General features: G+C 45.6%; 2 protein-coding genes across 2 annotated transcripts; both read right to left on the bottom strand.

The window, feature by feature from the left end:
* Positions 1 to 1,221: 1,221 nt before the first annotated feature.
* On the bottom strand, positions 1,222 to 1,605 carry LOC143577133 (receptor-like protein EIX2). Its single transcript, XM_077061056.1, has one exon. The coding sequence runs from the start codon at positions 1,603 to 1,605 to the stop codon at positions 1,222 to 1,224; it is 384 nt and encodes a 127-aa protein (XP_076917171.1).
* Positions 1,606 to 2,350: 745 nt separating this feature from the next.
* Positions 2,351 to 3,003, bottom strand: LOC143577134 (receptor-like protein EIX2). Its single transcript, XM_077061057.1, has 2 exons — positions 2,865 to 3,003; positions 2,351 to 2,823 (listed from the first exon to the last, which is right to left on the bottom strand). The coding sequence occupies exons 1-2, from the start codon at positions 3,001 to 3,003 to the stop codon at positions 2,351 to 2,353; spliced, it is 612 nt and encodes a 203-aa protein (XP_076917172.1).
* Between the last annotated feature and the right edge of the window lie 22,084 nt (positions 3,004 to 25,087).

Raw genomic sequence — 25,087 nt, forward strand, 5'->3', positions numbered from 1 at the left:
AAGAACCCTAACCCGGTTAACCGGAAAACAAAACCTTGACCTCTGATCGACCACAGCCGACGAAACCAGGAAACCTCGGCTTCAGGTCTCAAAACAAGATCCAACCGAAACCGTAAATCACCATTCTTGATCTTTTAATCATCAAACCAGAATAAACCAAACTGCAAATCGTACTCCGTATAACGAACCGTGTGTTAAACGAGCCAAAGCTCTGATACCACTTGTTAGGAACAAATCGGCACAGCGGAACAACACACGAACCAACACACACGATTATACACGCAGAAACTAGAAAATATAAACGACAAACGATAAACACGACAAAAGAATTTTACGTGGTTCGGTCCCGGTGGGGGACCTACATACACGGGCTGCAACTAGGTTATATCATTGATTGAGGTGCAAAGATTACAATTATATAGCAGGGTTATTTATAAGATATGAACTAGGGTTAAAACTTAATTAACAAGAAACAATAATGGGCCAAGTCCTTGTTCTCCTTGTCACCAATTTGAGCCCAAGCCCAAAACTAGCTCAAAGCCTTCACAAATCCTAACAATTACAAACACTATTAAGTCTGCAACGTCCACAGGAAAATCTAGGAAAACAAACCTCAACAATCTTTTTTCAGAAATTAAAAAAAAACCTTCAAACATTATTATTATTATTATTATTATTATTATTATTATATTGATTTTATTTTAGGAATAATAGCTATAAATGTATAATATAGATTGAAAATACACGAACGTATGAATGTTTCGGTTAACTTCGAAAATACATGAAAATATCACTTTATAAGAGCACATTCGGTTGAAGTTCCGCAAAATATATTGATGAACAAGTTGCTGATGTAATGACTAAATCACCATCTGACGGAAGGTTTGTTCTTTTCAGGCACAAATTAAGTTTCAAAGAGTTTGAATTACGAGAGGGTGTTAAGAATAATTCAAACTGTTGGAACAGTTCCACACCAACGGACCAGAAGCGATGATGTTGTGGACTAAACTGTTGGTAGAAGTTGTTAACGTATTAGTAATCGGTTTGTTTTGCTTAATTTTGGCTCATGTAATTCGATATTGATGTATGCATGTTTTCGATAACAATTTGAGTGTTCTATATCAATTTGAGTGTTAATATACTAACAATACTTCCTTGAAACAAGAACATTAAATTTGAAATCAATATAGGTAAAAAACCATTTACAACTACCATTTGGAGTCAACACTGCCTTTGCAGCCTGTTGTAATTCACAGCTATCACAACATAAATCCATTTTATGACATAATCCCAAAACTTGAAATATGCATGTCTCCATGAATCACTTAAAGCCAAAGTTCCAAAAAATCCCAAAAATCCGAATGCTAATCCAATCCAAATACATATGAAAAACCCTCGAGTAATAAGCATATCTTCATGATCTTCAATGTCTTCAGTTTCTAATGCAGTACTTGGACTTTGAAGAACCAAATCTTCGGGGCATGGATTACGAAGTGGAAGCCCACAGAGTGCAGGAATCCCGGTGTAGGATGAAGCACCAAAGCTTTGTAATTGAGTGCTTGTCGGTGTCCTTCCTGACAAGTTATTGTATGAAAGATCCAGCATGCCAAGTCAACTGCGAAAGGCTTACTGGGATAGCGCCAATAAGATAGTTTCTAGACAAATCAAGGAAATCCAGCCTACATAATCTACCGATATCATGAGGAATATGCTGGGTTAAGTTGTTTCTGGAAAGGTTTAAGGCAACAAGTCCTGAAAGATTGATGATTTGATGTGTTATTTCGCCGTTGAGGCTGTTGCTAGACAGATCAAGGCTGCTTACTAGACCTAAGGTGTTACTGTATTAATACTTTCTTCCTTTCCATTGCAACACTGCTTCAAACGTATATGTATCCCGATCAATGGAGAGCCTAGTACGTGATAGCCTCACGCCATTTTGCCCAAAGAAAGAAACTTTCATTTTGTCCTTCATGCCTTTAATATTGCTGAGGCACTCGGGTATGGTTCCAGAGATGCTGTTTACAGAGAGATCCAAGATTTGCATGCTGGAGAGCTTGCATAAGCTTGTAGGCATGGGACCATGGAACCCACAGGATGTTAAGCTAAGTACATGCAACGCCGATAGGCTTTTTCCGATCCAAGAAGGTATCCGACTCGAGAGGCTATTTTCTCCAACATCAAGTAGTGTCAGCATGGTGCAGTTCTTTAAGGATGATGGTAGCTCTCCGGTTAGGCTGTTGCTACGCATACTTAACATTTCAAGATATGAAAGTGATCCCATTGATGCAGGGATTTTCCCATAGAAGTTATTGTTTTCAAGATTAAGATAATAGAGACTAGTTAAGTTCATCTAGCAATCTGGAAGCTCTCCTGATAGTTGGTTATTCGAAAGATCAATTCGGATTATGTTGGTAAATTCACACAAGAATGAAACTAATCCGGTAAACATATTATTTCGGAGAAGTAATGTTTCTGTGTTTGAAGGGAAAGACGGAACCGGACCAGAAAAGTTATTGAATCTTAATTCAATATAAGGTCGGTTCCCATACATCAAATCTGGAACAGAGCCATGAATATGATTATATGACACATTCAGATAACGAAGATTCGGTGTTAACTGATCCCAGAACCAACCCGGGACAGCGTCAATGATTTGTGCAGCTAAGATGTCAAGTATAGAGAAGTTCTTCTGAGTTTGTAGCCAGGCTGGGAAAGAAGGACCCAACTTGCAAGACGAAAATGACATGACATCAAGCGAAAAGGTTGAAGACCATTCAGGATCAATTTCGAGAACCAGGGAGTTATATGACAAATCAAGGTAAACTAGACGAGAAAATTCAATAGGTGAGTCTCAGTGATCATACCATTCAACAATTTTGCGGATGCCCCTAAACTTTGAATCTCAGGAAGTGGCATGATCTTTTCGGCTAAAGTCCCTTCCAAACGATTTGTCTCAAAATATAATTCATGCAATGAAGAAAGAGCCGAAAGATCCGGGAGCATTCCAGTGATTGGTTATCAGCCAAATCAACGATGACAAGATTCTAGATATGCTCAAAAGTTTGTGGAAAGGATCCCTTTATCTCATTGTCATTGAGATATACTTCTTTTAAAGCTGTGAATTTTGTAAAATCGGATAAGGAACCGAAAAACTCATTCCAACTCACGTCTAAAACTTGGAGTGACTTTTCTGTTGGTTCCAAGAGGTGGAAGAAGCGGGGAAGGTCTTCTTTGAGACTGTTCCCACCTAGATATAACGAGCGTAAGTTGCTGAAGTTTCCAAATGATGTTGGGATACAACCTTTAAGACCATCCTCAGTCATATCTAACTTCTCTAGGGATGTGAATGCACCAAAACTGTAGGGTGGCAATCTTGGCCCAAATCATTTCAAATGGGTCAATTTGGGTTGTTTTAAAAATCATATTTGGGTCATAGATTTTAATAAGACGGGTCAAAATGGGCCACTTGAAATTTCACCTTCTTATTTTCAGGTCAAAATGGGTCGACAAATTTAAAGAAATGGGTCGATGTGGGTTAGTGTCTTAAGGAAAAGCGGCAAGCTCGGGTTGAAACGGGTTTTGGATTGGAACGAGTTCGGTTTAGGTTTCGAGCCGACACGAGTTTTCGCACTAGACGGGTTGGGTTTCGGTTTCCTTTGTTTATTTTTGGTCGGTTTCGGAGCACTGGACGGGTTGGGTTTCGGTTTCTTTTTTTTTTAGTTTCGTTTTGATCGATTTTTTCGATTTCGATCAATTCGGTTCAGTTTTGGTTTATGTTTCAATTCGTTTTCGTCGACTTTCGGTTTCAGTTCATTTCTTGGGGTTTTTTTAGAACAAGGACAATGGAGGAAACGTTTTGGTTTTTTTACATTTTTTGTTTTTGATTTATATTTTGAGTAATGATATTTTTATTGATTCCCTCCAAAAAAAATTCAAAAAAATTAATAAAAAAATCATAACTCAAAAACGAAAAATGTAAAAAAAACCAAAATGTTTCCGCCTTTGCCCTCGTTCTATAGAAAAAAAAACCCGTTTTGACCTGTTACGACCCTGACCCATTCCGACCCGGACTCGTTCTTGCCCGAACCTTTTGACCCTAACCAGTTCTGACCCAAACCAAAACAACCCTTTTTTTAGTTGACCCATTCCGACCCTAACCCATTTCGACCCATGACCCATTTCGACCCGACCCAACCCATTTGCCACCCTTAACCAAAAGCTTCCGGAATGGTACCATGTAACTCGTTGTCGGAGAGGTCAATATCGGTAAGGCTGCCACTGAAGTTGAATAACCAAGGATATATCATAGAGGGGGGAAGATAATTACTGGAGATATCTAGAATAGAAAGAACTCTTGAGAAATTGGTCATTGGAAGTAATGTATTAGCAGCATTTTTCGGAAGAAGACAATTAGCGAGGTGCACTTCAAAAAGGGACGGAAGGCGGTGATCACATTTTGTAACAAATTACTAGACTCGCTGAGGTCAACACCGCTGAGGCTTATGTATCCAAGTGAGTTAAGTTTAGATAACCATTCTGTGTGGCAGCATTTTTCGGAAGAAGACAATTAGCGAGGTGCACTTCAAAAAGGGACGGAAGGCGGTGATCACATTTTGTAACAAATTACTAGACTCGCTGAGGTCAACACCGCTGAGGCTTATGTATCCAAGTGAGTTAAGTTTAGATAACCATTCTGTGTTTCTTAAAACAATTGTGGAATATGAGAGATCAAGAGTTTGTAAGTATGATAGATTCCCCAACTGAGGCGGGGCTTTCGATACCTCCAAGTTAATGAAGGAAAGGTTGAGGTAGCTAAGATTTCTTATGGAACCAATGAATTCTGGAATCCGGGTGAAACTATTAAAGCTGAGGTCCAAATGGTTCAAGTGGTTTAAATCAAGCAGTGAAGAGTTGATGTCACCACTTAATTGAACGGCCGTGCCAAGATCATCTAACCAATACCCGTGAAGATCGAGTGCTATGACATTACCAGTTCTGTTGCTGCAGCCTACGCCTCTGCCATAAACAGCAATCTTGTGAGCTTCTATGACTATTCCAAGAAGAGAGTAAGCCATGATCATCCACGAACCCGTTTTTTAAACGAAGGAGTGCTCTTCGCTCGCTCTCAATGCACCTTGTTTCAGCAGACTCTCTTCTGATTATGCTAGAAACAAGGTGGATGCAGCATATGAAATGTACAAGTAAATACATGGAAATAAGAAGCCGAAACGAGCTTTTACTTCTATCCATGGGTGATGAATTATGAATATATGATATCTGCTATGATTGAGGGAAGCTAATTACTTGCATTTACATTAAATGAATTTGATAATAGTGTTCTAGATATTTTAGACTTTTTTCAGAGAATCAACTCAGATTATAATATAGGGCATGAGCATTCATGCCTTTTTGAAACGTTCAACCAAAAATATTGGAACAGTGAGGACGTCATTGAGTTGGTCACCTGACGGCTATCAAGTTATCCTTGAATGATATATTGGCTAGGGAAGGCTCATGGATAAAATAATCTTAACACGAGAACGTAAGAAATAATATGAATGTACCCGAAATAAGATAAGAAAGTAGGAAACAATACCAACTACAATATCAATCTACATAAGCAATGTTTTATAATAACAAAGAAAAAACCCTAAAAATAACAACAAAAAAATCAAAATTAATAACAAAATAATAGCAACAAATACTTTTAATAGCATAAGAAAAAACCTAATAATAACAACAAAATGCAAATCAGCAAATACTTATAAAGTCACATAATTGGAAATAAGCAAATACGAACAAAAATAACAGCAAACACTTATAAAAGCAAACATAATAATAACTGCAAATGGGTTCTCACTATTTTCACGTTAAGGATAATTTGTATTTGATCCTAAAACTATATATGTATATATCTCACATGCCTCAACGTCTTAACAGTGCCCAACTTAATTTGCATGTCAATGTCAAATATGTTCAAACAGCGGTTAAGAGGTTTTCTTTAGTGTTTCCTTCCGAGTCCCAGATTCAAGTCATGGCTCATGTGCGTGCTCTGAAATATAAACATCACTGTAAGGGGAATTCAAACTTGGGTAATCGGGTATGGCAATTGTTATGGTCATTGAGATAAACACCGCTGCCACCTACAACATGCGTGCTCCAAAAAAGAAAACTTTTAAGAGGTATTATATCACAAAAGCAAAGATCTCCTGATTGATACAAAAAGAATAACTTACTTTTACTATTATATCATGTATTTCATCATCATCATCATCATCATCATCATCATCATCATCGTACTCAGTATATCCCATCAATAGCAATGCTATGGTAGGGTCTGAGGAGGGTAAGATGTAGACAGCCTTACCTCTATCCCATAGGGATAGAGAGGCTGCTTCCGGTGAGACCCCCGGCTCGATAGTAGTTTTGCATCAAGCCTTGGACATAAGGCACATAACACTCAATCATCGGGACACCGGCTGATCGGTGCATGTGCCCTTGTCTTTCGGCTATCAACGCCACCACATGATGCCTGATTAACCTTCCGCCACTTTTAACGTTATTATATCATGTATTTACGGTAGAATATTTCAAGTCTAATTTATGAGGGCATCATATCGCTGAAGTGAACTCAATAATTTGTTTTCGTAAGGAGTATTTTAGGTATTTAATAATTTGTTATATGTTCAAACAAACTTCTAAAAATATATAAAAAAGAAAACTCATCCCATTAAAGTTCGAGCAATTGAGTAGTTGACTATTCGAAAGGTTAAACTTAATGTAGGCACACTTTGAAATTTGAATCATGAACTTGTCTTATCAAGATTATAAAGTATTTTGATGAAATCCAAACATTAATCGGTTGCTTAAAAAAGAAAACAAGAACGAGTATAAAATGTGTAACAAAGATGTTTATAAAACAAGACAAAACTCTTTCATGAATGGGTACTTCAGTTGGCGATTGACTAACTCTTCCATGAATAGGTACTTCAATTGACGATAAATTGTTGACACTTATAATTCAGCTACAACAGCAGTACCTCTATCAGCATGAAAAAACCTTGAGTAGGAGCTCCATCAGTAACTTAGTTCCCGTAGTAACAGAGTTATATTGTGCCCTAGTGTTGTTAATGCGTGTTTACTGGTGACAGAAGTTGCTAGTTATCACAGTTGTTGATATCATAATTGCCACTAACGAACCAAGTTGTTGCTAATCATACTATCATAGTTACTATTGTAAATTGAGTATAGTATGTGAAGAAACACTAAGCGAACCCTGGGCAGATTATAGATAATCTGGGGGTTAAATAATGTTTCCCACGAGGATGAGGTTCAGCAGAGAAGATTGTTCTTCAGATGGCCTGCAAAACAGACACCGTAAGCTCGTCACTGAGAAGGGAGGGTTCCTCCTTGTGACCACCCTCCGGCGTGAGAATCAGACTAGATTGCTCTGAATATAAGTGTATATTAAGAGATTGCTAGATAAGATGAGATATCAGATGATGTCCTTACCATTCCAAGGCGTTGGAGTATTTATAGCCGAAGGTAGGTTTCCTAGAAGGTACAGCCGGCTGAATAGTATTCCTGTTCCACCAACAGTGGACTACGCACAGGCCATGCTGGTTGGTGGATAGGCTACGGCCAACAGTAACAAGGTCGGCTGTACACTGTTCCTTTACTGCCGGCTACGCACTGTTCCACCAACTGTAGGCTGCGCACGTCCCATCGTAAGGGTTGGTGAGTAGGCAGCGGCTAATAGTGACAAACAGTACTAGAGGGTGCTCCTCCTCGTATTGTTGTCGGTGAGCTGTCACCCTGTGATTGGTTCATGGGCTGTTCTGGTCAAATCGTCTGTTCTGTCCATACCTTAGTAGGTATAGTACAAAAGATCTTCCAGAAGCATACGGACTGGCTCACTTAGGCGGGAGTATTCCCGCCTTGCTCATTCCTTCATGTGACTACTGAAGTAGCTAGTGCCTTGTGCGTGTAGCCTTGCTGTTAGTGCTGGTAGCCTTCCCTGATGGCTTGTATCCGCAACTGCGGGAACAGGCGGGGTACTTCACCATTGGGAGGCTTTCCCTGCGGGTACAGCTGGCGTACTGCGCGTAAGGTTTTCTCTGAGCATGGTGGGTCCTGCGGAAGCAGTTGGTCATTGCGCAGACGTCCCTGTTCAAGGTGAGTCTTGCGGCTCCAACTGGGCTCTGCTGGGACCTACCTCTTCAAGTCCCCCCAGTCCAATGTTCTTCTCATGAATTATTAATAAGTGAGGTGAACTTTTGGACTTAGCAAGGGGTTTTGAAAAGGGTTAGTTTTTAGGTTTTCCGTGGTGATTCTTCCCGCGGTTTTCCTGATGTCACGCAGAAATTCCCGACTTTTCTGCTTGATCTTTGGGTGTGAAGCGGGTAGGTTTGTAACCTCCTCGCAAGTCAGGAGCGTTGAGTCCCACTTGTGGATTCTCCATGGGGTTTTGGTAGTTTTCAACATATTGATCAATTATGCTAAAACCACCAATCCCATCATGGAGTTTCAAACAATATAGTTCTCGACGTTCCCGTCATGCGGGGATGTTATTCCCGTTTCCGCAAGCATGGCCCAGAAGATCCTTCTTGGTTTGAATTCCCTGCAGAGTGCTAAGTATGTGAAGGGTTTTGCCTTGACACTGTACCCGCACTCGTCTTACGGTTACTTTACTTCCAAGGTATTCCTGGCGTCAATTCCCTGCGGGTGCTAAGTATGTGAAGGGTTTTGCCTTGACACTGTACCCGCACCCGTCTTATGGTTACTTGGTTGCCAAGGTAAGGGGTATTTTCCCGCTTACTTTTGAATCTTTTTGAATTTTTTTGAAATTCGAAGAGTTGGTGAAAGGATAAGAACAGTCCAAACCTCTGAAACGTCGTGCGACGGTTTCTTCTGACTGTGTCAGGACGTGCAGGAAGTTATGGTGACGTGACAGTACCTGGTCATTCCAGACGCTTTTTCAGGCGCGTGGACGCGATTTTTCGGGCGCGTGGCCGCGAAATTAATGGTACGCGTCTTTTCAACAGCTGTTGCCAGCTTGCTTTTTGCCACGTGTCATAGTTAAATTGCACCTTCGATTTCTCTCTCTTCCGCATTAAATTCATCGCATTAATTGCGATTAGTATATAAAGGGGGAGAGGGTCCTTTGCAATTCACACTTTCACTTCTCTTCATCTTTAACGATTTCCGGCGAATACTCACCTTTTCTTAGTCGAGCATTCTCTTGAAATCGTTTTCTTCTTTCATCTGCTAGATGTCTTCTCACGATGTCGAAGCTACAGCCGATGACAAGAGTACTGCTGGTGAGTGCCAGTGTGCTCTGCCTGTCGATCTGTATCAGTACGTCGTCAGGAAGTTCATGCTCGAGTCTCTCGAGCCTGAGTTTCCTGAACCCCATCAGACGGTGTACGATGCCCCCAGAGGCAAGATCGGGGTATATGCTGCATTGTTTGTTTATGGGAATCTTAGGTTCCCATTGACAAAGTTTGTGTACCGTGTCCTGGAGAGGCACGGTGTGCACCTGACCGAGGTGCACCCGATGGCGATTGCCAAGATTCGGCACTTCGAGTGGGTGTGCCGGATTCTGGGCATTGAGCCCTTTGTCGACCGCCTGATGACCTTCTACTCTTGGAGGTGCATCCAGGGGTGGTATACCCTGATAACCCGGATAAAGGGTTTGAAGATTTGCGCAACCGAGCGCAGTCTTCGCGCGTGGAAACGGGAGTTCTTCTTCATCTCCGCCCGTGCCATCCCCCTTGCCATGAAATTCAAAAATGGGCAAGCACTTCCCAGCCTTCACGCCTCCAACTACCAGGAGGCGGAATGGTTCTCGAGGATATCCCGAGTCCAATATCCGGTTTACCGGTTTGCGAAGTCCGGGATGGTGATGCTCGGGATGAGCCGGGTGTGGAAAGATGCGGATGCGCGAAAGATCCCGATCATCCTCGAATACGGTTTGAACTATGTTCCTTATGGTATGCTCTGTTTCTTTTTGTTGATTTAGAATCTCTTCTAACTTTTTTCCTGTTTATTTCAGAGGGGAACGACTTGCAGTCGCTCCTGTATCCGCGGGAGGCTGACGGACCCGCTCGGATGGGTACTCGCGCTCTAGACGAGAACGAGTTGCCCATCCTAGAACAAACGGCGGATCGGTTCGTGGAGGTCTACCCGCTAGGCCACGAGATCCTGAGCGCCTGGCGGCCAGGTAAGGCGCTATTCAACCCTCGACCCCTCAATGTTGAAACCTCTGCTGGAATTCCTCTAATCTTATGTTCTGATGAGGAATCCGCAGATGGTCCTCCGTTGGTGCGGAAGAAGAAGGCTGCCGGCGGGAAGGGGAAGGAGAAGGTGGCCTCCACTGCCGATCCGGTGCCTCGGTCTGACTCCGAGGCCGAGAGCGAAGAGGTGGCGGGGAACCCCGGTGGTGAGAAGACCACCGCTCCGGAGGCTGTGACGACTGTCACCTCCGGAGAGCCCCGGACGACGACGGTGAGCGGCGCAAAGAGGCCGGCTCCATCGGGTTCATCCCCGCCTGTCCGCACTTTCAGGCTCAAGAAAACCCGTAAGTACAAACTTCCTTTATCTTTAACTGCATTGCTTAATATCAACACTTGTCTTCTTTGTGCAGGCGTGGATGTTGACGCATTCCAGGGTGGAGCGCAGAGGAGTACCCCTCCGCCCATGACGGTAGGCTTGGTCAGCCTACCTGAGGCGACGACCCAGGCGGCTGCGCCTGCGCCTGCTTCCACTGGTTCAGTTGCTCACTCCGTTGAGCCGACTGTTCCAGCTGTGATGACGTCACCGCCGGCTGTGAGTGCTATTTTTACCGCATCTTTCACTGAGCCGGCGGTTACTTTTGCTGCGGATTCCGCGGCGGCGACCGCGGCGGCTTCTACCATGCCTCCGTCATCGGCAACGACGGCCGATCCGTCAGGTATGCATGGGGCTTCTCGCCAACCTCTGCCTCCTTCCCATCTGCCTGACATCTTGGATGGATTTCCCTTGGGTTCAGGTGATGGGTTTGGCGGCTATCGGCCTGTTATTGACCCTACAGGTGCGTAGGGTTCTTTTGGCCTATTTTATATGTTTTTATCATCTTTTCCTAACTGCTTTATGTTTTTTGCAGTGTCGGATTCCAATGAAGTGTATGTTCCACGATGGAACATCCGCCGAGGAACAACCCTTCGCACCCCTGTGGAGTGCGTGGAGTAGGCTCGTCACGCTGCTCCCAGTGGTGCGTTGGGGGAAGCCATGGCTAGCTACCAGGAGGGTAGGCTAACCAATGAGCTTCGGGTTCTCCTGGCCCGGATGCAGCCGCGCGTCGAGCTGCTTTGTCGTGAAAACGACAAGTTAAAAGCAGCTCGCATTAAAGAAGTAGCTCAGGCGCGGGCTGTCCGGGAGGAGAACCAAAGGCTTACCGCAGTGGCTGCGGAAAAGGAGAAGGCCTTCAAGGCCCTCGAGGTTGAAGTTCAGGCCCGGCTCGAGGCCCGTTCCAAGGCTGCCCAAGCTGTTAATGAACAGCTTCGGCTGGCTAAGGAAACTGCAAGGAACGCAACCGAGAGGGCCACCAAGGCTGAAGCTGTTGCTGAGCCTCTACGCGTGGAGAATGAAGAACTTAAAGCCAAATTAGAGGCTCTCCAGCAGGCTCATGATGCCTTGGCGATGGAAGACGCCAAAAAGCTCCAAGAGATCTTGGACCAGAGGGGGGTGCTTGACCACACTGAGCGGAAGCTAAAGGGCGTCGAAGAGGCTGCGGCTAAAGAAGTGTTGCTTGCCAACCTCAACAAGAGTGAAGCCGAACGCGCCCGTAACGAAGCTCAAGCTGCCCTCCAAGAAGCTCTGGTTGCCAAGGAATGGCTTCTTCGAGAAGCGTTGTCTCAGGTAAGCTTTTCATGTCTTTACGCTTTTCTTTGTAAATAGAAAAGGTTCTGATGTATTTTTTCTTTGTAGGTTGTGCATCGGGTCTTCTCAGAGACGTCTTATGACGATGCTATGAGCGCAGCCCTCAACGCTTCTCATGAGGATGGGGAAAAGGCCGGCTTCCTGCTTGGTCTAGGGTTCGTTGAGAAAGGCATCCCGCCTTCCAACTTCCCTTTGTATGATGTGGATACTGAAGCTGTTTATGACCAAGCAGTGAACCAGTATGCCGCATTCCCGCATCCGGTGGTGGAGAAGGTGAACGAAGTCGCTGCAGCTAATGATGGGCTAGCTATCCTTAAAGCTTTCCTTGAACCACCACGCTCTACCGATGGAGCGGGTCCAAGTGGAAGTGGTCCTGAAGCTTGATTCTGAAGATCCCTTTCCACCATTAGCGTAGATTTTTGCTTTTGTATAGCTATCTTTGTAATATTTGAGTTTGATGGAATAAAGATTGTGTTAGTTCTTTGCCTTGTTTATTTTACGCATGTTTTGATCTAACTTAGCAATTTCTTTTGTACTTAGATAAGTTAACTTTTTAACGTGGTAAATTATAAGTTTGTTTCGCTTCCTCTTTCATGATTGTGCGGGTATGACCGTCACTTACACTTAGTAGGATGGCTTCACTTTACTTATATCTGACCTGCGTGGAAGTTTTCCTCATCTTTTCCTTTGAAATTTTTTAAGTGTTCAGAATAAGTTAACCTTTGAACGTGGTAGATGATAGGTTGAAGTTTTGCTTCCTTGTTCGTGATTGTGCGGGTAAGACCGTCACTTGCACTTACAAGGATGGCTAAACTTTACTTACATCTGACCTGCGTGTAGGTTTTCCTTAAAACTTGAGATTTCTAGCGTTGTGTTTATGCGGGTTTTCCCGCCTTCCATACGTGACGACTTACTTCTTCCCCCATTTATGCGGTGAATACCGGCACATCAGTGTGGGAAGTTCATAAGTATAAAGGTAAGGCAATCAACACATTGTGAAAGGAGAATCATTTCCATTAGAAGTGGCTCTAGGCCTTTTCTTTACAAGTTTGGAATTGATCTACATGCGTAATTGAGCTCCATTCCATGTTCTTGGGATGGGAGTGCCATCGAGCCTTTCGAGCCTGTATGCGCCTTTTCCCAGGATTTCTTTGATAATGTATGGCCCTTCCCAGACCGGGGCCAGCTTTCCCGGGCGTTCTTGGTTCGAAGCCTCGTTGTTACGCAATATGTAGTCTCCTATATTGAAGTTGCAGAGTTTTACCCGCGTGTTGTAGTACTTTTGCATTTGTCGCTTGTAGTTCTCTTCACGCACTGCGGCTAAGTCTCTGCGTTCCTCGGTTAGCATAAGGTCCAACCGTCTTTCCGCATCATTGTCTTCTGGCTGAATCAAGACCCTTGGTGAGGGTAAACCAATTTCGACCGGGACCATGGCTTCAGTGCCATAAGTGAGACTGAACGGGGTTTCTCCCGTACTGGCCTTCTTCAGCGTTCTGTTTGCCCAAAGGACGTGCGGAAGCTCGTCCACCCAGCCGGATCTGTGTTCCAAGAGTCTTTTCTTGATGCCTTCGACGATGCTCTTATTTGCTCTTTCCACCTCACCATTACCTTGCGGGTGTGCCACTGAGGTAAAGGTGTGGGTGATTTGAAGTTCTTTTAGCCACTGTTGTAGCTTCTTGTCAGCAAAGTTGGTGCCGTTATCGCTCACCAAATTCTGTGGAAGTCCAAAACGACAAATAATAAATTCCCAAATAAATTTTTTGATATGTTTCGCGGTTGTTTGGGCTAAGGGTTTTGCTTCTATCCACTTGGTGAAGTAGTCGATGGCTACCACTAGGAACTGAACATTTCCTGCTGCTGTAGGAAATGGGCCTGTCACATCGATGGCCCACTTCTGAAATGGCCATGAAGAGGTGACTGGAACAAGTTCATTCTTCGGGCGGTGCGTGTTGGGTGCGTAGAGCTGGCAAGACCTACATTTTCTGATGTATGCCAGCGCATCCGTATGCATCCCCGGCCAAAAGTATCCCGCGTTGTTTAGCTTAGCTACAACAGCGCGGGGACCTGCGTGTACTCCACAGATGCCTTCGTGTACTTCCCTTAGGAGGTAGTCAGCATCTTGGTTGTCCACGCATCTTAAGAGTGGGCCAAGAAAGTTACGTCTGTAAAGGATGTCATCGATGAGTTGATAATTCAGTGCTTTACAGCGTAGTTTTCTTGCCTGTGCTTTTGACTCTGGTAGTGTACCTGCCGCAAGGTATTTTATTATTGGTGTCATCCATGTTTCTGTGCCGGTTTGGATGACACATATTTCCTTGTGCGGGACCGAAGGTGTCTCGAGGAGTTCAATGCGGATGTCCTTTCCTAAGTGGGTGAAGGCTAACGATGCAAGCTTGCTTAACGCATCCGCAGATTTGTTTTCACTTCGCTTGACGTGTATGACTTTGCAGTCGTTGAAATCGCGCATAAGGGATTTTGCTTGTGCGAGGTACAGGGCCATTGTGTCGTTCACGGCCGTGTACGTCCCGTTGATTTGATTGGCTACTAACATGGAATCCACGTGGGCTTCCAAGTATTTCACTCCCATCTTGCGCGCAATTCTCAGCCCAGCCAAGAATGCCTCATACTCGGCTTCGTTATTCGTACTTGGAAAATCCAGTCGAATAGCGTAAGTGTATTCTTGGCCTGCTGGGTTGGTTAGTTTCAGCCCTGCGCCTGAACCCTCGTTACTGGCTGCTCCATCAGTGTAGAGTCGCCAGACATCATTGACGTCTTGTGCTGGAGAGGGTTGAGCCTCTTCCTGGCACTCTTTTTTCCGCGATGCAGGCACTTCTGCAATAAAGTCGGCCAAAACCTGGCCTTTTATGGCTGGTCTTGGCTTATACTTTATCGCGTACTCCCCCAACTCAATTGCCCATTTGGCTAGGCGTCCCGATAACTCGGGTTTGCCTAGAACGTTTGCAAGTTTGAAGTTGGAGAGAATGGTGATTGGGTGACCCTGGAAATATCGTCTTAACATGCGTGAAGCGTGTATTAGTGCTACGACTAATTTTTCGAGGGTAGAGTACCGGGTTTCTACGTCTGTTAGGATACGACTGACATAATAGATTGGCATCTGGATGCCTTTTCGCTCTACTAGCAGGACTGCCCCGGTTGCTCTATCTGTTTCGGAAAGGTATAGGATTAACTCCTCTCCCGCTTTCGGTGCTGTGAGCGTTGGGACTTCGATCAAGCGTGACCGAATCTCCTGAAAAGCTGCTTCCGCTTCTGGTGTCCAGCGGAAGTGCGTTTTCTTTAAACAGTTTCTCAACGTTGACACGAAGGGAAACGACTTATCCGCGTGGTTTGCCAAAAAGCGATTAAGTGCCACTAGTCGTCCATTCAGTGTCTGAGCCTGTTTGATGGTAGTAGGTGATTCCATTTTGATAATGGCTTCGACCTTTTCAGGGTTCGCTCTGAAGCCATCTTTAGTGACGATGACCCCCAAGAACTTCCCTTCTTCCATTCCAAAGGCACACTTGCTCGGGTTGAGCTTCATGTTTATCTTCCTGAGCGTGTTGAAAGTTTCTTCGATGTCTTTCAACATCGCTTCTGGGTCAGGGCTTTTGATGACTAAGTCATCCATGTAGACTTCCAAGTTCCTCCCAATTTGGGCATGAAACTGGTTGTCCATCAGGCGTTGGTATGTGGACCCGGCATTCTTAAGTCCGAATGGCATCATTTGGTAACAAAATGTGCCATCGGGCGTCCGAAAAGCGGTTTTGTCCTGATCATCAACGGCCATGTGGATTTGATGGTACCCCTTATACGCGTCCAGGAAGCATTTAAGGCGGAACGGTGCCAACGAATCCACCTTAAGATCAATTTCGGGTAACGGATAACAATCTTTGGGGCATGCTTTGTTCAAGTCCTTGAAATCTATGCACATGCGCCATTGTTTGTTATTCTTCGGTACCATAACGGGATTTGCAACCCAAGTTTGATATCTACTAACGCGTACGATGCCCGCGTTAAGGAGTTCCTTGACTTGGGTTCTACACGCGTTAGTTTGTTCTGGCCCCATTACTCTGCGCTTTTGTGCGATTAGCGTAACAGCCGGATCACATTTGAGTTTATGCTCTGCCTTACTTCGGGGTACACCAGTCATGTCAGCTGGTGTCCACGCGAAGATGTCAGCGTTTTTTTGTAATAAGCGCTTGAGTAAGGTGCGTGTGGGATCAACAACTGTTGGGCCAATGGAAACGGCCTGGTCAGGGTATTTGCCGTTGAAGGCCCATCTTTCTGGTTCGGTGATGGTTGGTTTAGCCATCTTTGGTTTGGGTTTAGATGAGACAGATGCGATGCATACCTGGGGAATGCCGGTGATCGTCGCTACACCCTCAGCTGTTGGCCATCCCATCATGCCGTGGACTGAGGATACCACGGCGTTGAATCTTGCCATCCCATCTCTTCCGAAGAGGATGTCGTATGTGTGGTGTGGCTTCCTCATTACGACAAAATCCACGTCTTCTGTGCGTGAGTGGTTCCCGTCCGTAAGAGTGACGGGGAAAGATAGGATGCCCAGGGGGTGTTTGTGCTGCCACCGAAACCTTCCATCGAGGCGCAGATCGTTTCCAGGCGCTCTTTGTCTTCGTCATCTAGCTTGTCGAAGAACTGCCTGTACATCACCGTTGACGAGGCGCCGTTGTCAGCAAGAGTGCGAGAAGTGATGTAGTGCCCCAGCTGGCTTTTGATGACGATAGGGCCTTCTTTGCTGGGTCCTCCTGGCACTCGCGGGAAGCGCACCTCAGCTTCCTTCCACGCGCATGGTTCTGTCGTTCGCCTTTTTCTTCCTCTGATCTTACCATGAACCATGTTGATGCTGATGTCAACGGGCTTTCGTCCGTTGCCTCGGTACCGGTTGTCGTTCCTTCCTCCCTTCTTGATTGATGCCACCAGGTGTGCCAGTCTTCCATCCTTGACGAATGCTTCAACAATATCCTTCAAGGATGTAAACTCTTCCGTACTATGACCTTTTGTCCCGTGGAAGTCACAGGATTTACTCTGATCCGCATTAGGTCGCTGCCGGGTCATTGGAGCTTTTGGCCATGGTAGCTTTTCAGTGGCAAATATCTCCGTGACGCTTTTGGTGAGTGGCGTCCACCGGTGTTTTTGGCTTGAAGGGTGTGTGTTATTTCTTCCGCCAACAAGAGGGTGAGAGCTGGATGAGGTGTCAAAGTTTACCCTTGACTGCCAGATACCTAGCTTCCTCTTTTTGTTCTGCCGGGCGATCCGAACATTGTTTTCTCTAGTCCTCTGCGTGTAGAGGTGTGTACTCTGGGGAAGATCCCTTCCCAGTTGCTTCTCCGTCTCGGCAAAGCGCTTGGCCGCCGTCATGATGGCATCCCATGTTGATGGCATGCCGTCCTTACCCGTCAATATGCGGATAAGCTCTGGGTATTCGGCGCCCTGGATGAAAGCGGCGCGAACAAGATCTTCACTTATGTTGCCGAGACTTAGCTTTTTGGAGTTGAAGCGAGTGATGAAGTCTAGTAAAGATTCATCCTCTTCTCTAACGCAGTTGAGAATCGTCCACTGCTCTTCAGTATATTTCCTTTGCTGGCTGAAGTGCTGGCTGAACTTGTTCTGAAAGTCCCCCAATCATAAATGTGGTGGACCGGTAAACGATCGAACCATGCCCTGGCCGCTCCAACCAGAGTCATCTGGAACATATAACACCACGTGGGTTCCGTCCAGTTACTGACGGTTGCCCCCGCAATGAATCTGTTCAAGTGGTCGTCTGGGTCGGATAGACCATCATAAGTGCCGATGTTGGACATTTGTTTGGCACTTCTCGGGGCGATTGCTTCCGCAATGTCCCTTGCGAACTTAGACTTTCCTGCATTTGCAGCAGTTGGTCTAAAGGTTTTGGAGAAGTCACGCGGGTTTCTCTCCGCATTTGTTGGTTTAAAGGCTTCCCCAAAATTCCTTGTCGGTTGGAAGTCCGTTTCCTTACGCTTCCCTTTTGCCTTATGGCGAGGGTTTGCGTCGGTATCGGATTCTTCCCGCTCATCGTCTGAGTACTCGCACTCACTGTTCATATTGAGATGTTGGCGAGTACTGCCGAATTCGTCAGCCTGTTGAACTGAACGCAAACGTTCATCCAACTCAGCTTGGAACTCTTTCTGACGTGCTTCGGCCCACGCCTTAACTTGATCTAGTGTTTGGCGAGGGACCCTCGTTCGTTTCTCCAACTGGGCATCAGTGAACCCCAGTGGAATATTTACTGCACTTGCCCCGGCTTGGGTAACCGGGGTAGTGTTCGTAAGATTTGTATAACCGCCGGTGTTCCCAGTTGCTGGGGTTGTGGTCACCGGGGTTTCCTGGTCACTTACTGGCCTTGGGACCGGAGTAACGTTAACCATTTCTTCAGAAATTTTGAAAAAACTAAGAATTAGTTCTAGCTTTTATGCACGGATGGCGCCAATGAAGAAACACTAAGCGAACCCTGGGCAGATTATAGATAATCTGGGGGTTAAGTAATGTTTCCCACGAGGATGAGGTTCAGCAGAGAAGATTGTTCTTCAGATGACCTGCAAAACAGACACCGTAAGCTCGTCACTGAGAAGGGGGGGTTCCTCCTTGTGACCACCCTCCGGCGTGAGAATCAGACTAGATTGCTCTGAATATAAGTGTATATTAAGAGATTGCTAGATAAGATGAGATATCAGATGATGTCCTTACCATTCCAAGGCGTTGGAGTATTTATAGCCGAAGGTAGGTTTCCTAGAAGGTACAGCCGGCTGAATAGTATTCCTGTTCCACCAACAGTGGACTACGCACAGGCCATGCTGGTTGGTGGATAGGCTACGGCCAACAGTAACAAGGTCGGCTGTACACTGTTCCTTTACTGCCGGCTACGCACTGTTCCACCAACTGTAGGCTGCGCACGTCTCATCGTAAGGGTTGGTGAGTAGGCAGCGGCTAATAGTGACAAACAGTACTAGAGGGTGCTCCTCCTCGTATAGTTGTCGGTGAGCTGTCACCCTGTGATTGGTTCATGGGCTGTTCTGGTCAAATCGTCTGTTCTGTCCATACCTTAGTAGGTATAGTATAAAAGATCTTCCAGAAGCATACGGACTGGCTCACTTAGGCGGGAGTATTCCCGCCTTGCTCATTCCTTCATGTGACTACTGAAGTAGCTAGTGCCTTGTGCGTGTAGCCTTGCTGTTAGTGCGGGTAGCCTTCCCTGATGGCTTGTATCCGCAACTGCGGGAACAGGCGGGGTACTTCACCATTGGGAGGCTTTCCCTGCGGGTACAGCTGGCGTACTGCGCGTAAGGTTTTCTCTGAGCATGGTGGGTCCTGCGGGAGCAGTTGGTCGTTGCACAGACGTCCCTGTTCAAGGTGAGTCTTGCGGCTCCAACTGGGCTCTGCTGGGACCTACCTCTTCAGTATGTGAGTGTAATGAAGCATACCTGAGCGTAATGAAAAAACGTAATTAAATTCGAGTATGAATAGAATTTAATTTGAGCGTACGATAGGTAGGATAATATTACGCTTTTTTTTAAAATTATATGAATTGTCCAAATTGAAAGAATCAACTCAAACAAATTGTTGTGACTTTGATTTTACACATATAAATTCGGAGTTTGATTGTAAGTTAGAAAAGACGTGTTAGTCATTATATAAGAGAGAGAGAGCATCATACTTTTTTTTCAGTGACGAGCAACTAAATTTGATTTATTTTAGAAAACAAAGTTTCGATTTGAATCAATTGATGATTTTGAAGCATGAAACCAAAATAGACCAATTTTAGATGTTACTTAATTGATCATTAATTCAATCATGTCTTATTTTGGGCAATAGTTCATACGAGACGTTAGTTCATGTCATCTTTTGACAATATTGATTATTTAATTTAATTAAACTTCCCCTCATAGACACACCGCATACGCCACCGACAATTTTTCTGTGTGTTTGATTCAACTTATTAAATCCAGATTCTCATTACATCTTATACTATATATGAATGTCTTTTGTTTACAGAAACTAATAAATGCATCAACTTTTTTTGAAATGCAATAAATGTATTAAATTTTCATAGTCTTTCACTACGTGTGTGTGTATATATATATATACCCATCCCAAATGATGTATTATATAGATAATCTAATTAGAAGATTTTAACTATGAAGAGTATCACAATTTTGTTCTTCATTCTACTTGTTAGCACGGTAGCTTCCTGTCATGGTAAACTTTATTATTCGTTGTAAATTTATTGACAAAAAATATAGTTTTGTTATTGAAAACCATTGTTACATGATTCTAGGTCTAGGAAATGGATTACCAAGTGAAGTTAATGAAGTTTGCAGCATAAGATATAAATTTCCTTGTATCCGTTTTTTGTGCACATTCAGATGCACACTGGGATGGAATTTGCTTTCTCGTGGAAGGTGCACGAATTGGTTGCATTGTGAATGTACTAAACCATGTTGATATGAAAAATTATTATGTAATTTCCATTCAAATAAATCATATATTAAAATAAATTTGTTTTATGAAGAAACGTGGATCGACTCACTGGTAGACGATCTACTTTCCTCGGGTGTGATTATGCTTCTTCACCGATGGATCTCTGGGATCTGGGCTCTTCCACCTACAAAATAAACAGCACCGTCAACTTACCCCTCAGAAAGGGACAGAGGGGTCCTCTTTGGGGTAACCCTCCGGTGTGAGAATAAGTGTTTGTAGGAGAAGATAATAATGTCAGAGTAAGGAAAATGGAGTGTATTGCTTAATAGCTGAATACTCTGTAATTGGATGTGATTGTCTGTGTTACTGGTTGTAACTGTGTGTTCTTGGATGATCTTTCCTTGTGGAGTTGATGTGATATTTATAGTGCTAGGGTTTCCACTGATTGAGCTCAGCCTTGTTGGCCTCCTCCAATTGATTTGCGCCACGTGTCATTGGGGACACCTGGTGCTTTTTCATTGGTTATAATCACGTGGTAGCACATGGGTTATGCTGAGTTGTCCACCTTTCATTTGGCAGTTGTCAACATCAGCATATTCTTATTCCTTAAAAAGATACCTTCTGGAAGGTTGTCTGACGTGTACAATCAAGGTTGCCCTAATCCTGATTTGGATAAGGACGAGGTTGATTATGTGCATGTGTGATATGCGCCCATCCTGAGGATGCGCGAGGTCTTCTCTTTATTCTCACGCGCAGATGTTTCATGCTCAGATGTGATATGCACAAGCATGTGATATGCGCCACGCGCGGATGCGCCACGCGCAGATATGATATGCGTGAGCATGTGATGCGTGAGCATATGTGATGCATGAGCATATGTGATGCCTGAGCATGTGATGCCTGAGCATATGTGATATGCGCCATGCGCATAGGTTTTGGCTTTGTGCCTTCATAATATCTTGATTTCAAGTCTCTTGTCTGTATCTTATGGGTTGACCCGCCTCGCTCGGTGGTGAGGCGGGTACATACCTCTTCAAGCCCCCCCCAGTCTAATGTGTGTCTTGTCTCGCGCGAGCGAGGTAAGATAGATATTAGACTTAATAGTTTGCTCTTTTACTAGGGGTTTGTCTTTTTCTTCTTATTGTTCATCGTTGCGCGAAATTCTATCCTTTTGTTTGAAAACGAATCGTCCCTATACGTGGTTGGTTGTTGCTGACATGCGTCAGTGATGGAGACGTGTCAGACGTTTCGTGTGCTCGAGGTGCTACAGTTGCCTTTCGTGTCCCCTCAAATAGTGTCAGGGACACGTGTCGCGCTCGCGTTGGTCTGTTCGTGCGAGTGGTGGCGCGTGAACTCTGGCAGCAGCTGTACAGTTTCTTTTCGTGTCCCCTCACACAGTGTCATGTACACGTGTCGCGCTCCCGTTGGCTTACACCTGCGAGTGGGGGCGCGTGAAGTCGGATCAGCACCAATTTTTCTCTCTCCTGGGCCTATAAAAGCCATGCCTTAGAGCTTTTTATCCTTCATCTTCTTGTTTATTATTCAGATCTCTTTTCTTTCTTTCCTTGTCTTCCGATTACCTTTGTTCTGCTTCCAAATATATGTTCTTCAGAAGCAACCTTTGTTCGTTGTCACAGTTGTATGTCTGATAGCTCAGACAACACAATCTCCCCCATCCATTGCCGTAGAAAATCGTTAGTAATGTCTACATTGAAGAAGACCGGCAAGGGGAAGAAGGCTGCTGAGGCCTCATCGGAAGAGGTAGGGAGGACCAAGGCCGTGAAGAGGTGGAATGAAATCCCCTGCAAACTGAGGCAGGCTGATCTTGACAGCCTTATCGCCTCTCAGGGTTTTCTCCCTGTGTTTGGCTGCATGTTGCCTGGGGCCGGGCAAACGGCGGCGGACCCGCCCACCGGCTATATATCCCTTTATAGCCACTTTTTCACCCACTGCAACCTTCGTCTCCCGATGACAAGGTTTGTGGGTGCGCTGCTTAAGTTTTATGGGATTCATATATCCCAAGTCCATCCGTTTGGACTTGTGCGCATGACTCACTTTGAGTTCATGTGCAAATCCCAGCGCGAGGAGCCCACCCCTCGGCGCTTTCAGTTTTTTTATAAGCCCAAGATCCAAGATTCTTGGTTCTCATTTATTCCTCGCAGTCAGAAGGTGAAGTGCTCCACTGTTTCATTCAAGAGCCTTCATGACTGGTCTGAGAGGTTTTTTTACATCAGGGCTGGTGTGATCCCCATCCGCATGACGATGCGCGCGATCTCTTCTGCGCCTGCGGATGTGGGTGTCCTCAAGAACCCAACTGGCGCCTGGGTTAATAAGTTGACCGCTGAACCATCCCCCGCCAAGAACATTTGTGAGGAGGCGCTGGTGGGGGTTGGTATGAGCAGGTGGTGGGCGGACAGCGCGACTGAGCCCGTTATCCAAGTGGACGGCTTGTGTAAGTTAATCTCATTGCTTTACTTCTGCGCGAATATAATTTGTTTTGCTGATATCATTTGACTTGTTTTGTGCAGTCACCAAGGAGTATATCCACGCCGCCTATGACGAACATATGGAGGGTGGCTCCGTCGCGCTGGGCGCTGGGGAGGTTGGCTTCCCTGATCGCTTCGATGACATGTTCATCCCTGTTGATCTGGGATTTCTGTTTGACAGCGATGCGCCTGGTAAGCCTTTGTACTTATGCTTATTCCGTTTATAATACCAAATTTGGCTAACACTTCCATTGCACGTTTTGTAGATGCGCTAGAAAACTACGAGCTGGAGCTCGCGGAAGAGGAGGAGGAGGAGGCGCCCCAACTAAAGCGTAAAGCTAAGGGGAAAACTGGCGCAGGGGCCAGTAAGAAGCAGAAGAAAGATGATGCCCCTGTTGTTCAGGATCCTCCTACTCAGGCAAAGGGACCTGAGAAAACCCAGGTGTATACCACCAAGTTTTCTTTGTCTTCCCTGCCTCAAAAAGTGGGCAGACCTCCTGTCCACTTGAGGTATGGTGGCGCTACCTCCTCCCTTCGCGCTGCGGAAATGGGAAGCGGTGTTGCGCCTTCGGCAGGTATACTTTGCTTATCCTTTGCCTATCTTTTATGATTGAATGAGCGCGATTCTGATAGAATTACTAACGAATCTTTGCTCACTCAAATGTGTGTAGAGCCGGCGACCTTGGTGGATCAACCTCAAGCGCCACAAGATGCCTTTGCTGCGCCGGAGGTCCCTTCGAAGTCCCCCGTTTTACCCTCAAAAAAGGGTAGAATGGACTTCATGGCGATGTTTGCCTCGCGAACGGAGTTGCGCCAAGGTATGTATTGCGCTTTTGTTTTCTGACTTATTTCTTTTAGATGAAGTCATGAACCATTTCTTTTTGTTGATTTTTTCATAGAGGTCGTTGCTGGCGTACAAGCTGCTGGCGGCACTCCTGGCGCCGGTGCCAGTGCCACTGGTTCTGCTCCTGCTCCTGCTAGTGCTGAACCTCCCCTCATTGGGATTACTAAGGAGCAGGAGGCCGTTTTGCGCGCCGACCTGGCGGCGTCGAGACCTCCCTCACCTCCTCCTGCGCACAGCCCTCCTAACGAGACCGATTTTGGCTCTAGGTCGCAGGAGAAAAGGCCTGTTTCCGAGGAGGATGAGGAGTTTGAAGTTGAAGACTCCGACCGCGGTCGCGCCAGTCCTGCAGCGTCACGAGGCTTCGCGGCGGAGCCTTCTCGTGGGGCTGGCGCTGACTTTTCTGCTTCATCCCCGCAGGTATAGGTTCTTTTTTGCTCCGCTGCGCGGACTTTCATCTTAATGTTTTGATGACTTAGATAATTACTTTGTTTTTGCAGGATGCCGATCACATTTATCGCCCGAGATGGAATATTACTGAAGACAGCACATTTCAGTCCATGGGTGTGTGTGCGGAATTCTGGGCTCATGCTGTGCCTCCATCTGAAAGGAGGTTCCAGGAGGACCGCGCTCGCGACGACTTGCTCAACGATCATATGTTTGCTGGGTCGGCCTTCTTTGCTGCCTCCCAAGAGCTTCGCTATGATTACGTAAAGGTACGTGATGCTCTTACGGAAGCCAAGCAAGAGGCTAAGGTGTCTGCTTGGCATCTTTCTGATGCTCGAGAGAGAGCTGAGAAGCTCCAAGCAGAGCTCAGTGAGAACAGAGCAAGTGCCAACAGCGCCTTCGTGAAGCGCGGGCATGAGCTTCAGGCTGCGCGGGAGAAGCTACAGGCGGCGGAGGCGGACGCGGCCAAGTACGCGCGCAGAGTGCGCGACTTGGAGCTGGAGGCGGTGGCGCGTGACCAAGCTCTTGTCCAGTCTATAACTGAAAAATCATCACTGGAGAGTGAGGTTGCGCGCCTGAAGAAGGAGCTGGCGGCCGCGCAGGCCGAGAAGGACGAAGCCTTGGCGATGGCAGCGTCTAGCCAGGAAGCACTTGATTCTGCGCGGGCGGAAAAGGAAGAAGCCTTGGCGGCAGCAGCGTCCGACAAAGAGGAGCTAAAACAGACTAAGGAAACTGTTGAGTTGTTAAACTCTCAGATTCCTGCCCTCGAGACGACTGTTTCTTCTCTCGCGCAGGATCGCCAATGGCTAGTCTCACAGGGTATGACTCGTTGCGCTTACGCGATGAAATATTCAGACGAGTTTCAGGCCCTTGTGATGGATTGCAACGCTGCCGCGCGCTTGGTTGGTCGAGCTGAAGGGTTTAAGGATGGCTATGAATA

This window comes from Bidens hawaiensis, unplaced genomic scaffold (assembly GCF_021521415.1).
Source record: "Bidens hawaiensis isolate Kalapana, Puna unplaced genomic scaffold, B.hawaiensis_p1.1 tig00028471_1, whole genome shotgun sequence".
Classification (NCBI taxonomy): Eukaryota; Viridiplantae; Streptophyta; class Magnoliopsida; order Asterales; family Asteraceae; genus Bidens; species Bidens hawaiensis.

Coding starts and splice junctions, on each gene's coding strand:
- LOC143577133 (XM_077061056.1), bottom strand. CDS start 1,605: ATGCTGGATCTTTCATACAATAACTTGTCAGGAAGGACACCGACAAGC.
- LOC143577134 (XM_077061057.1), bottom strand. CDS start 3,003: ATGCTCCCGGATCTTTCGGCTCTTTCTTCATTGCATGAATTATATTTT. Junction 2,824..2,864: donor ATCCGCAAAATTGTTGAATG/GTATGATCACTG, acceptor TTTCTCGTCTAG/TTTACCTTGATTTGTCATAT.